At 39.7% G+C, this 14,148-nt stretch overlaps 1 protein-coding gene across 1 annotated transcript in view; it reads left to right on the top strand.

Moving 5' to 3' along the window:
• LOC105919487 (gamma-aminobutyric acid receptor subunit alpha-2) overlaps nucleotides 1-14,148 on the top strand; it is a 54,500-nt gene that overhangs the window by 15,946 nt on the left and 24,406 nt on the right. The window contains exons 4-6 of the mRNA XM_012854816.3: nucleotides 6,463-6,530; nucleotides 10,540-10,760; nucleotides 13,819-13,901. Coding sequence (XP_012710270.2) covers nucleotides 6,463-6,530; nucleotides 10,540-10,760; nucleotides 13,819-13,901 — 372 coding nt within the window. The remainder of the gene's footprint in view (nucleotides 1-6,462; nucleotides 6,531-10,539; nucleotides 10,761-13,818; nucleotides 13,902-14,148) is intronic.

Here is a 14,148-nt window from a genome sequence, read left to right as displayed (position 1 = left end):
TCCTTCTAACAGCAAACTCTGAACAAAGAAGTGACAACTTGTCTTCAAGTATGAGTTTTTCAACAGATACTGTTGTTTACCTGAATTAACAATATAATATAATCAACAATTCTTCTTTACTAGGGTAAACTTGACTAGAACTACTAAACAGAATCTGTCATAATGCTGTTTAGCTTTTGACTCAGATGCACAGACACTCAAAGGAGACCAGGAAAGTTTAAAGTCTTTATTTACAACAAATTGATGATGAGTCCAGGGGGAAGGTGTGGAAGCCAGGAACCGAGAATCTCTGAATGAAAATGGAACAGGTGAGCAGGTTGGCAACAGGAGTCAAACTGCTTCCAGACTTGGGAGATGAACTGTGGATCTAGTCGGACAGGATGTCTTGGGGAATACTATAGAGATGAAAGACTTGAGTTGAGCCATTTGGAAGGGAGTAGGACGTTTCCTGAGGGGAACAAGGTGGGATGCTTTGGAAAAATGGCCAATGGTGGTTAAGATGGTGGTCATACCTTTAGAGACAGGTAATCCAGTGACAAAATTGATGGCTATATGAGACCAGGGACGTTTGGGTATGGAGAGTGGTTGAAGTAAATTTGGAGCAGGCTGGTTACTGGTTTTATTACAAGCACACACGTGGCAGGCCAGGATGTATTCTCTAGTCCTTGTGGACGGCCACCAAAACCGACGATTGATTAAGGCAATGGTGAAGCTGATGCCAGGATGGCAGGAGAGCTTTGCTGAATGAGTCCAATGAATGTGTTTGTTTCGAGTGGATTATGAGATGTAGATTCTGTTGGGGGGACCGGTACCTGGGTCTGGCTCCTGTTGTTGTGCTCAAGTGATTATGTCCTCACTTTACTTAGCCTGGCTGTGTGCGCCGCTGCGGAGGGGGTATCCCAACGTGTTTGGGCACTGTCCAGCTGTGGGGGAAACTGCCTCATGTATATGCCTTCCTCTTAAAACAAAGAGGAAGATAAGCCCAGGGGAGCTTGGCTTCATAGCAGCGGCACCCTGCTGTGTAAAAAGCAGTTTGCCTGGTAACGTAAAATGTGAAAAGCTTTCTTTTATTGGATGGTTGCTTGTGAGTTTCAGTAATTACCGTGAAATGTGTGAAAAAAGCAAACAAATCTAATGCATCAGTAATTACGCAGTATGCAGTGTGGGCAGAAAACATGGGACTTTGCTCTCATGATTATTGACACGGGTGTTAGTATTAAATGATATGTTTCACATATTTAGAACTATAGCTCAGATATTGTTCTGGTTACTAAGTGTTAGACCTGAAGAACTGATCCTTAAATTAGTCATGACTAAGGTCGTGAAGGAGTCAGCTGTGTTGGCACTAAAGAAAAATTCATGTAGGTATTTACAGCAGTAGTAAATGGTTCCAGAACAACATTTTGTTGTCAATCACTGTTTTTTTTGCACCGCTTAAAAATACCCAGTGTGTTTTATCTGATATGAATTTCTTATTAAAAACTATAAAAACAAAATAGAAATAAAATATTTTTTTTCCAAACCGTTTTGCCATGAACGGTTGTTTATTACTTATATTAAGAGCAGACGTCACTGTAAAACAAAATTATAATGAAGTTGACATTGTAAACTGCAATTAACTAACCTGACAACAGCCAGCTGCATGTCTCGCTCCGCCTAGCTCCACTCACATACATCTGGGACACCGCTCATTGAAAGTGATTTCTCCAACCAAATTTATGGTCTGGCCAATCAGGACGCAGGGCGGGTGTTTCCTGGATGTGACGTAGTGGAGAAGTGACCGTGAGATTCCAACAACAATGGCGGCTCGCATCGAGGAAGCAAGCGTTAGCATTGATGCTGCTATTTCTTCTGTGTTGTCGAATCTATCTGATATTGTTTCATTAAAAGAACATCAGAGAACGCCTCTGAAGACTTTTGTTGGTGGAAACCATGTTTTCGCCCTTCTCCCGACCGGATTTGGCAAGTTTTGTTTTCCGGGGCGCGTCCGCGGACGTGCAACGCGGACGCGCCCCGGAGTGGTTAGCGGTTAGCGCGAACCATATAAGGAGGCCTATTAGTCCTCAACGCGGTCGGCCCGGGATCGACTCCGACCCGCGGCGCTTTGCCGCCTGTCTTCCCCCCTCCTCCTGTCAGCTCACTGTCAATAAAACGCGTGCCAATAGAGCCGCAAACACATAAAAAAATAAAAAAAAGTTTTTTTTCCCCTGCGTCGGTCTCATCAGCGTCACGGGTTAGCTTCGGTGTGAGTGGTTGAAATAGCACGTCGATAAAGATGACAGACAAGTGGCTTATCCAATCATATGCAAGGAGTTTTGATAAGGCCCAGCCTTCAGTAAAGGCAATTCCTATCGCGGTGTCCCAGATGTATGTGAGTGGAGCTAGGCGGAGCGACATGCAGCTGGCTGTTGTCAGGTTAGCAATTAACATCCTATAGTAGCAATAAGCAAAACATGTGCAGCTAACATTACAAAAAGAGCTGCCTCCATGTGTTTTTCCCCTACAGAGTTTATACCACACCTTTTTCTGTCTATCTATCTTTTTAGAATCTAGAATCTTTATTCACTATGTGTTACCATAATCCAATTTTTTTTCTGAGACGCTGTGCCAAAATGCACACAGTTTACACATAATACGCAGGCACAGGACATATTTTTTCATGAACTAAGTTGATTGCACTTACCAACACACTTCCTGAGAAGCTTAAAATGTGAAAATATTCCTTAGCATCTGTTCATAAACTCATGTTCGAGTCAAAAAATCCTTCCACTGCTGTGCCATGCAGCCCCTGTGCCTCACTGCCACGATGAGACACAAAATGCTTTCTATTGTAATGCTATAAAACTTTATTTGCTGAGTAGGAATGGCCTATATACAGTTGAAACCAGTTTACACACATTATATAAAAAGACACCTACGCTTTTTTTTCTCACTATCAGACATAAAATGTGAATAACCTTTTCCTATTTCAAGTCCGAAATAGTCAAAATAATTTCTATTTGCTAAATGCCAGAATTATGAGTTTTTTTTTTTTTTTAACAATAATTTCTTTCTTTCTTCATGTTCAGATGTTTACATACACCAAAATCACTATGCCTTTATACAATTTGGGAACCCCGAGGTGATGATGTCATGTCTTTGGAGGTTTCTGATAGGTTTATTGACAACATCTGAGTTGATTTGAGACACACCTGTGGATGTTTTAAACACTAAGCTGAAACACTCTGCCTCTCAGTGTAACATAATGGGAAAGTCAAAAGAAATCAGCCAAGATATCAGGAAGAGAATTGTGGGCTTGCACAAGTCTGATTCATCCTTGTGGATATTTTCTAATTCCCTGAAGGTGCCTTGTTCATCTGTTCAAACAATTATACACAAGTATAAACACCGTGGGACTGTCCAGCCATCATGCCGCTCAGGAAGCAGACATGTTTTGTGTCCCAGACATGAATGTGTTTTGGTCCAAAAATGGCATACCAACCCAAGAATAAAAGCAAAATACCTTGTGAAGATGCGGGCTGAAACTGGTAAGACTGTCATTATCCACAATGAAACCAGTTCTGTACTGACATGGGCTGAAAGGCTACTCTGCCAGGAAGAAGCCATTACTCAAAAAGAAACACTAAAAAGCCCTTTTACAGTTTGCAAATGTACACAGGAACAAGAAAATAAATTTTTCAATCCATGGTCCATGGTCTGATGAAACTAAAATCGAACTGTTTGGCCATAATGACCATCATTACAATTGGAGGAAGAAGGGGGAAGCTTTCAAACCTGGGAACATCATTTCCAACTGTGAAATACAGGAGAGGTAGCATCATGTTTTGGGGTTGTTTTGCTGCAGGAGAGACTGCTGTACTTCAAAAAATAGAAGGAGAAAAGAGCAGTATGTGGAAACTCTGAAGCAACATCTTAAGACAACAGCAAGAAAGTTGAAGCTTGAGTGCAAATGGGTCTTCCAAATGGACATTGACTCAAAGCATGCAGGCAAACTGGTTAGAAAGTGTCACAAAGTCAATGTTTTGGGGTGGCCACCACAAAGCCCTGATCTCGGTCCATGGGTAGAGCTCAAAAGACACGTGCTGCAAGTTCCTGGCAACTTTTGTGAGAAGCTTGTGGAAGGATATCCAAAAGATTTGACCCAAGCCATATAGTTTTTTTTATAATGCAAATTTTATTGAGTTTTTTGTTTAGTAGAACATACAACAGATATGTTAATATACTACACTGACCTTTCCAAGTCTACTTTACAGTTAGCCAGTTGAGAAGGGGTACCGAATTTTAACAAAAAAAATTATGTAAACCTCTGGCCTTCAAGAAAGAAAGTAATTAAACAATGTCTACAAAATGATCACTCTAGTTATTTCTAGAAACCAGACGGAAATGATTTCTAGAAAATATAAATCATTTCATTCTGGTTTCCGTCCACACCACAGTACTGAAACTACCTTCATAAGAATCACCATATGATCTTCTGATGCCAGCTGACTCAGGTCTGCTTTCTATTCTCATACTTCTAGATCTCAGTGCGGCCTTCAATACCATTTTTCACTGCAACCTTTTCCACAGATAATCTTCAACTGGCATCACTCACAGCCACTTGACTAGTTTCATTCATACCTTACTGGCTCCACTCAGTTCGTTCATCTTAAGTGCTTTAGTTCTCATCCATTCCCTGACACAACTGGTATGCCCCATGGCTCAGTCCTGGGATCCTAACTTTCTATTTATATTCTTCCTACCAGCAAAATCTCCCAGAAATTCATCATCTATTTTCACTGTTATGTAGATGACACAGCGCTTTGATCTGTATGACTGAAAAAGTGCTATATAAGTTCAGTCCATTTATCATTTACCCAGCTCCATCTTTCAAGCAATCCAAGTTCTACACTCCCACCATCTTCTCTTACCTCCTGCCTATCCAAAGTAAAATCCTGGTTCACCTCCAACTACCTTAAACTGAACAGTGATAAAATTGAGATCCTCCTCATTGGAGCCAAATCTATATTATCCAAAGCTGACAGTTTCTCCCTTTCACTTGATGGTTCTACAGTCGCCCCTCACCTCAGGTTAAGAGTCTTGGTGTCATCCTCAATAGCACTCTAATCTTTACCCTCATTGTGCATTAATTCTTGTCCATCGCCTATAATGATTACCGTAAAGCGTTTCCCTTTGGCATTCCTCAAAAATCCATCTATAAGCTTTAAGTGGTTTAGAATTTAGCTGCTCGCATTATCAAACCCCCTCATTTCATCACATCACCCTAGTCCTACAGCACTTCCACTGGCTCCCGGATGGATACAAAATCCTTTTGCACACATACAAGGCCATCCACAACCTCGCTAACCCCTACCCTTCTGATCTTCTTCACATCGCTACTCCTTCCTGCACCCTTAGATCCTCCTCTTCTGTTCACTTCACTGTTCCTACCTTCCCACCTCAGCACCATGGGAAGCAGAGCGTTCCTGCTCTGCTCCCAAACTCTGAAATTCTCTTCCTCCAGGCATCTGCAATACTGACACCCTCTACCAGTTCAAGTCTAAACTCTAAGCTTGTGAAGTGCCTCTTTTGCATTTAAAGCAGTGATCTCAAACTCAAATCTTCAGGGGCCGGTTTCTTGCAACTTTTACATGTGTTCCTAGCCCTATACACCCGAATCAAATGGCTAAGCTACCATGATACGCTACAATCAACATTACTGTGTAAGGTAGGGCTGACGATTTTTAAGCTTACTGCTAAGGTAACTGCTAAGCTAAATGGATACATAAACACTAGAAGTGAGCATTTGCAGCCAGCAAGTGGGAACTAACAAGGAATCTACACGCACACTGCCATTACTTGAACTCATCAGAATGATTGACATGTGGGACAACCAATCGATAAGGCGATATCCCCAGAACTAAAGGGACAGAGGTGAGTGAGAGTAGGAACAAAACTCTCACAAATCCCTGCCCTTTGGTGCGAGGAGCAGTGATTGGTTAAAGTTTTTACAAGCCTGCAGCTCCCACAGAGATTGATTTTTCCATTTTCTGAATACATAATAATAATGTCCATTTTCTGAATACATAATGTATCGATTTTACCCAGTATAACAAAAAGTGTTTCTGAACAGGATTACCAATTATAGATTTAAACGATGGCATTGATTTAAATGATCAAATTACAAACAGTGGGCACAACTTTCCATCAGGCTAGATCTGCACTAATTATTAAGTATCCTTACATTGAATCGCTAATACTACGAAAAGATGTAGAGAAAATACTGAGATATCGTGCTCCATTCTATATGGAAACAGTGGAAGATACAAGGCTTTTAATGCAACATCTCTGGCCATCTTTGTCGGGTGTCATGATCTAAAGCAGACAGACAGTCCTGATCAAAAGTTTGTGCATGTTGCCCCTGAAAGCAGGGTGTTTTCTCTGCATTGCTTTTAATTGTTCTTTGATTTTTCTCTGTTCCAGACAGGGTAACCGAGGTGAAGACTAACATCTTCGTCACCAGCTTTGGACCGGTCTCAGACACGGACATGGTAAGTGCAGACATTTATTATGATACTCTTGTTATTATTGGAACACAGACTGAAAGGAACAGAGAGTGCTGCTGTTTGTTTTATTTTAGTAATGTTGTGCCTTTTATCCATTTGATGATGCATCAGTCTGTTTTTTTTCTGTCCGCACACGCCGGATGCAGCGATACAGTAGCCATACTCCCCACTACGGTGTGATGTCTATTCATCTCAGAATTTTTCATCTCATACATTATTGAACATCTTCTTGGTATTCAAGTCACTGCTTTTTTTTCCTGGGCCCTCCTGTTTATTATTCTGAAACACGCAGCCACCTTTGCATCATGCCTTCAGCCCCACTTCTATCGATCTGCTCCCATTATCCAGGCCATTGATCAATTGATTTAGCAATTAGGAACCTAGATGTGTGAGACAGCTGCCCCTGAAACTTTTTTTTTTTTTTTTTTTACAGCATTGTTCTCCTGGCCTAAAACAAAACATATTCTGCATGGCCTGAAACACATTTTATTAAACCTGTACCAGTTGAAAATATTTGTTACTGCATGGCGAAGATCCCAGTTCTAAAATCACCACCCACATGTGATGTACTGTGACTAATTGTCTAAGTGGAGTGCTCAGTCTGCCTAATTACACCCCTGATGTCTATTTTTCAAAATATATTGCACATGAACAGATGGACAGACAGGCAAACATCTGACAGAAAAACATTCAATCATTTAATTTCACTGGAGGAAGATTTCACTGTAAAGTTAAACTAAAACCATGAGTGTCAGAAATTCGTTTTTAGGTATGGTATATAAGGCTGGACACTAATTCAATAACAATATATATATTGATATACATATATATCGATATACATCAATATATATATCGATGTATATCGATGATAGAAAAAAAGGGGTCAGTAAAAAGTTCAATAGAATAACAGTTTTCCATCCTTTTGCATTCCTGGCATGTAGATTAATATTACAGTCATTACATCCTCCCAACCAATCACAAACGCTCGGTCACCAAGCTCCGCCCCCTTCAATGAGTTCAGAGAACACACGTTCTTTTTTCTTTTTTTTTTTTTTGTGTGTGTCCTGTCTGGCAATGTGGCATTAAGAATAGCTGTCTTAATGCCAGAAAGAGCCCAACAGATTTTATTCTCACAAGTGGAGCATTATCGCTTTCGCCATAGTGCTCTGCTTGATTTATACAGTAGATGTAAATAGTTTTATTTTGCAGGAAATAATTCATGTTTATGTGGACACTATATTGATAAAGTAGAAGAGGAGAGAGAAATGAGAAGAAAAAAAAGAAAGGAAGAAAAGGTGAAAGAAAGAGGAGACAGTGGAGAAAGATTGACAAAACGTCATCAATCTGCTTCATTATCTGCAAAGAGAGATGTAAAAAGAACAGCACAGCCAATAGAATTACAGATACAATACAGCAACACCTTGATACCATCACTGAAGTATATACAGTATTAATCAATACGAAATGTATAAAGTGGTAGCTGGAGATAAAAACTGATGAGTATCTAAGTAGCCAGATCCAAGCACTAAGCGGAGACTTGAGATGTTCAGAACACACGTTCTTTTTTAAAACCTTGCAGCTTTGGTAAAAAGTTGGTTGAATAAAGGGTTGAGTTCGAATTCAGTGTTTGTGTGTTCTGTATCTAAAAACAGGTCATTATGCAACAGCATAAAGAGGCCAGGACCGCATTTAAAATATATGTTATGAATTAATTGATAATTATCGATATCGATACAATATTATTTCTATTTTATTAATATGCTTGTTTTCTATATCGTCCAGCCCTAATGCTATATATTAATAGGACTATTGGGGCCTAACAGGAAATTAGCTGATACTACAGCCGTACTCTTGGCACTTGTTGGCATCCCAGTAAAGATGTGTAAAGAAAAAAATGAAAGTAATTTATTGTAGTACAATGATCTGAGTACAAAATACTTTAAAGCTGCCCTAAACAGTATTTAAAGGACTTAATCTGCATAAAACAAAAGAGAGACAGCACAGCCTCTAGAGGCCAGGGGCCGTAACAAACGAAACATGTTTTGTCAGAATCCACAATTTCATTTTTAAAAGAAGAGCAAGAAGTGCCGTGACTGGCTTACCTCTTTGTGGTTTCTTATGGCGCCAGCTGCCAACATTTTCATTTGATGCTGTGATTGGCTAAAACCAACCTTTGGTAGGCGGGCACTAAGAGTCACTTCGCCCAATCAGCTCAGAGAGTTCTATTGAATGTTCCTCCTTTTCCCAAACAAATTTGATAGGAGATAAGCCAAATCGATAATGTGCAGAACACAGAGTGCTACACATTATCAATCTGGCTGGCCAGGTTACCTTTACATAGGGATAACATGTAAATCACTCGCTCCAAACATCTCCTTCGTGTTTAGTGTGAATGCATTTGTACAGCCTCTAAACAGCTGGATTTACCTGCACCAGCTCCTTAAGACAGCCACTTGACTCAAAATATTGCTAATCAAGGAAGCCCAATGATAAGTTAATACCACATAAATAGTGTTTTGATCCTGGAAATTGGCACCAGCCACTCTGTGACTCTGCACGGATAAACAGGTATAGATAAGGGATGTATAAGGTAGAGAGCCCGTATGAAAACATTGAGGGATTTTGAAAAAAAAAAAAAATCCCTCTTTCCACAAGTTATGGATACACACTCCAGACCCCCTCCCTCTGCCTAATGTTCCTAGAGTGACCACATGTGCCCTATTAATGAGGACAGTCGACCTGTTTCCAGTTAAACTGTCCCTGGAAATGTCCTATTTTTAAGCAATTTTAGTTTTTAGGAATGAGAACTAAATGTTTAACCTTAGGAAATGCTGTAACAGGAGTATAAGAGCTGCTCTATTGGCCATAGAGTTTCTTGTAAGTGTAGTACATCTGATGTCATGTAAAAAAAAATGCATGTCTTAACATGCCATTTTTCACCCTTGTGTAAATGTATTAAAATTGAACATAGGGTCTGTCTAAATAGTTTCCTGTGAAATTATTCCAGTGTAGTAACAAATTGATTTGTTTTAAGGTTTTTATTCGTGTTTACTAGTTGTGCCAATTAGATCTGGGAGGCAAATGATATAAAAAAATGAGGCGATTTAAACCTGAAGTGTCATGATTCCCCATGTTACTAAGTGAAAAGCACAAAGTAAGGCTTTATGTAAAAGAAGCATAGGAAAACTAAGAGCTGTAATGCTGTAGTTGTTTGTAGAAAGACCTGTTGCAGCATTTAGTAGACGAGTAATCGTCTTCTGGGTCTCACAGATGGTCAGATGGCTGACGGTCTCACATTTGTCACAGGAATCTTTTTGCATAAAGAGGCGTTCAAATTTCATCTCAGCAACTAAAAGCAGACGGTTGAAATCGTCCTGACAGTCTTTAGAGACGACCTGAGACGACCAAAGATGTAACATGCAGCTAGCAGAGAGTAATCCTCTTGTTCCTGGGAGCTGCTGCGGTTAACCGAGTTAGACGAGGGTTCAGTTGCAGTTTCAGTGTCCAGAGATCTAAATGTCAGAGGCTTTTTGACTGTGACGTGACAAGAAAAAAAAAGAAAAAAACAACAACTCTGTATCTCTCACTTCCACCCTCGGTTGCTGCCTGTGATTCTCACACATACTCACATTTCACAGTGCTGTGCTGTCTGCCCTAAATCCTCTCTTGTGCTTATGTGTGGTTCTTTCTGACAGCAGAGGATTTTAGGTCAGGGGGTTGTAGTGGCATCACAAGCCGGGAAAACACCTTCCCAGGGAAGAAAGCAGAGAGCACAGGCCTCACCTTAAGCTTTGTCAAACAAGGAAAGGTTTAAAGTGGCAGATGAAGTCAGTTGTGAAGATGCCGCTTGTAGACATCCATAAATCATGAGTGGACTTATGCGCAGCTTTATTCTGCTATATTTAGCAACAGAGGCTTTTGTTTTAATACAGGAAAAAAATAAGGAAACAGCAGGAAAATCATTTTTGCACTAACTCGCCTTCCCTTTCATCAGGAGTACACCATCGATGTTTTTTTCCGGCAAAGCTGGAGGGACGAGAGGTTGACGTTTCATGGACCAATGAACATTTTGCCCTTGAACAACCTGATGGCGAGTAAGATCTGGACTCCAGATACCTTCTTTCACAACGGGAAAAAGTCTGTGGCGCATAACATGACCATGCCCAATAAACTGTTACGGATCAAAGATGATGGGACTTTGCTGTACACCATGAGGTAAAAAAAAAATTACAGCTTTTTGTCCAACGAAAAAGTCACAAAGCAATGTGTTCAAGCTATAAATTGCTTTTAGATCGGGGGTGGTTTCTTCGAAAGATTGCAGTGCTAAACCAGGTTCTGATACTAATAATCTGTGCCACATCAGTACATCCCGAAAGATGTTTCATTTAATAACTGTTTGGTGCTCCTTCTGTAATAATCTGAGTTTCTGCACAGGGCCATGGTGCAGAAAGACAACTTATCCATGGAAATCCTACTATCTCTGCATCCCTGCTAACAGTTGTCTTAATATGATCACCGTAACTGCACACATTTTTGTTTTTTATAAACTATAACAGATGATGTTGGTGCAGTACACTGACTTACATTTGCTTCATACGAAGAAATCTTGTAGCCAAAAGCAGGAATAACAGACACAATGTCTAAGTTCAGATCAGTTAATGTTGTGATAAATTGTTAGCTTTGACTTTTTTTAATAAAAAAAGCAGGATAAATGTAGTTTTATCAACTAATACTGATGATTTAAGGCTGATCTATCCTTGACGCACGTACATTCTGGCCAGAAATTAGATGTGAGGACACAGCGTCTGCAGCATTTTATGCTCCATGTGGCTTTTCCTTCAAAGTTGCCCTATTCTCCTAAACTCTAGAGGGCAGTGTTGCCCTCCTACGCCAAGCGTACTACACCCAATGAGCTATATAATACACTGGAGTGCTGATTTTGCCGAAAAACTGAAGTCACTGGCCGCCATCTTGCTACTCCCTACTCTCACAGAATCCCATAGGATTTGGTTGCAACAACAAGCAGTTTTCTGGCTGAGTGAAAATGTTTCGTAGGTAATTTTACAGTCAGTGGATGTACTAACACTATCAACTACTAGGAAATTAGGTGCTGAAATATTTTACATGTTATTCATATTAAATATATATATATGTATATATAAGTATGTGTATATGTATATATGTATATATATGTATACACATATGTTAATATATGTTTTTGTACATTATTATTTATATATTTATAAATGTTAAACATATATATTTAAATGAATAAAATGCTAAATATTTCAGCACATGACTTTCTCAGTACTTGATATTTTTAGAACATAACATAAAAGTATATGGCATTTGACATTTTAAAAGTCTTACTTCCAAGAGTGAAGCCGATTTTTGTTCAGGAATTTGTTGATCACGCTGATCTTTATGGGCCAAATCATAAAGATGTCTATATTTACAAACCTCTGCCAAAAGGAGCTCTTGCCCATCTGCCACGTTTTTCTGCACTGGACTGTTCGCATAGATAGGAACTTTCCTAGGTGTGCAGAGCGGAAGCTTTTGGCCATGCGTAGGGGCGTGTAAGCCAAAATGACATAATATGGCCGGATTTCGCGGATGCATCAAGTATAAACCAGGCTTTAGGAAATAGTAGTTTATAATGTGACAATAATGTTTTGATTGTACCAACACAAAGCCAGCGTTAGGGGCAGGATCTTTTCACTGGTTGGTGGTGAAGCTTGAGTCCCCTTTAACAAGCTCCCTCCTTAAAGGTCTGATCTACATCCAAATTCTCCAGCCTGAATTACAACACACTGCAAATGTCTATGCCACCGGCTCATTAAAACAAACGAACAAACAAAAAGTTTTTTATGAAATATAGTCATTTGACCAACATATGAATCTAACGTCATATAGGATTTTGTGTGATAAATTTGGATGTGTTTGAGATTTTTAAATCCCTTACATTGAGATGGTTGAATTTAAGGATTTGAAAACATTTATGAACCTGGAATAATACTGAACATTGGCGTTTTTATTGTTTTCATCTTAAATCAGGAAGACTGAAATCAAAACTTATGGTCTACTCATACTCTGCAATTAAAAGAGAGAAATTGGTTCTTTCTTTCTAGAATGGCAAAAAGAATGGGGCATCAGTCTGTCTTGCCAGAACTTTCTGCTGGAGTGGTGTGTGAGAACTATTGATCTTCTGGGCAGAAATTTGAAGTGGAGGTGGTTAGTACACTGAGAAATACCTCAGTGGGAGAGACCTATGAAGAGCTCCCAGGCTCTGCCCCTGAGTTCTTTTGAGGTATTAAATGTGCCGTTCAGAAAGAACTTTGTTTGAGTTTTTGCTACCTCGGGTGAAGTAACAACTTTGTTTTTGTGGCACATGTACAGGCCTTAGCTTGTGAGTTTTCATATTTTTGCCTGGTTGTTGGTATTGCACTAAAACCCAGAGGAAAATGGTTCTTTTGCCAGGCCCAGCAAAGCAATAATAACAACAACAAAGTCTCACCAACACATCAATGCCACTCTCCACACCGGGAGTCCAAAGTGTATTCCAGTGCACACTTGTTTAAAGGAAATTTGAAACTTTATTTCAGTGTATTCAGCCAATATATAAACCTGAAAAGATCTGAGCGTGGAAGACCGGTTCCCAAGAAAGCATTAGAACAGGTTTAGCATTGGTCTGATAAACAAAACAAAGTATTTTTTTTGCCTGTAAAGCCAAAAGTAAAACTGCTTGCATATCAAAAATAGCTCTTTTTACTTGCTGTTTATTATATAAAAAATTTACAAAATCAGGATTAATCTAATCCCTAGTTGGCTTTATTGGCAATAAGGAACTAACAGGAAATTATTGGACGAAACAAAGAGATAATGTGCTGGTAGTCCTAACTGAGGTAGAAAAAAGTTTAGTCAGACACTGAGTACAAATGTTAGCGGTTTGACAGTGAATGTAAATATGTGGTTTCAACTGTTCTCTCATGTTCAAAGTGTATATTAATAAAGGTTTCCTCCCCCTGGTATAGGCTCAAGTCTGGCTGTAGACAGACAATAGAGAACAGAGAGTTTTGCCTCTCTGCGGCCTCCTGCTTACTTTGCTCTGCTGGTTAGAACACAGACCGTTTCTTTCCATTTCAAGACATCGTAGATGTTTAGTGTCTTGAATGGCGCATGAAGCTTTTCCTTATTATTTGTTTGTTTATTACCTGTGCTGTTTTTCTTTCATGCATTTGCAAATTCTCGTTAACGTTCTGTGAATTGGATGCAGGTTAACAGTGCATGCCGAGTGTCCAATGCATCTGGAGGATTTCCCCATGGACTTTCATTCCTGTCCACTAAAATTTGGCAGCTGTGAGTAACTCTAATGATGATAGAGCCTGAGGCAACTTGAACTAAGATGCAATCCTTTGTATGCCATGCTCCTCTCTGGTTCTTCGGCACAAGAGTGCTGAGTAAAGCCGAAGGGCATGGCTCAGCCAGCAGTGAAAAATTTACAATAACGCACCAGCGCTTAAACACATAGGCAGCATCTACAGGGACACGGCTGACTTGCAATTCTTTTTCTAAAACCATCCAAATATTTTTTTCTTTGAAGAGT

Source organism: Fundulus heteroclitus, chromosome 23 (genome assembly GCF_011125445.2).
Source record: "Fundulus heteroclitus isolate FHET01 chromosome 23, MU-UCD_Fhet_4.1, whole genome shotgun sequence".
Classification (NCBI taxonomy): domain Eukaryota; kingdom Metazoa; phylum Chordata; class Actinopteri; order Cyprinodontiformes; family Fundulidae; genus Fundulus; species Fundulus heteroclitus.
Note: the sequence above shows the minus strand (reverse complement) of the source record. Positions and strands in the feature narration are given on the sequence as shown.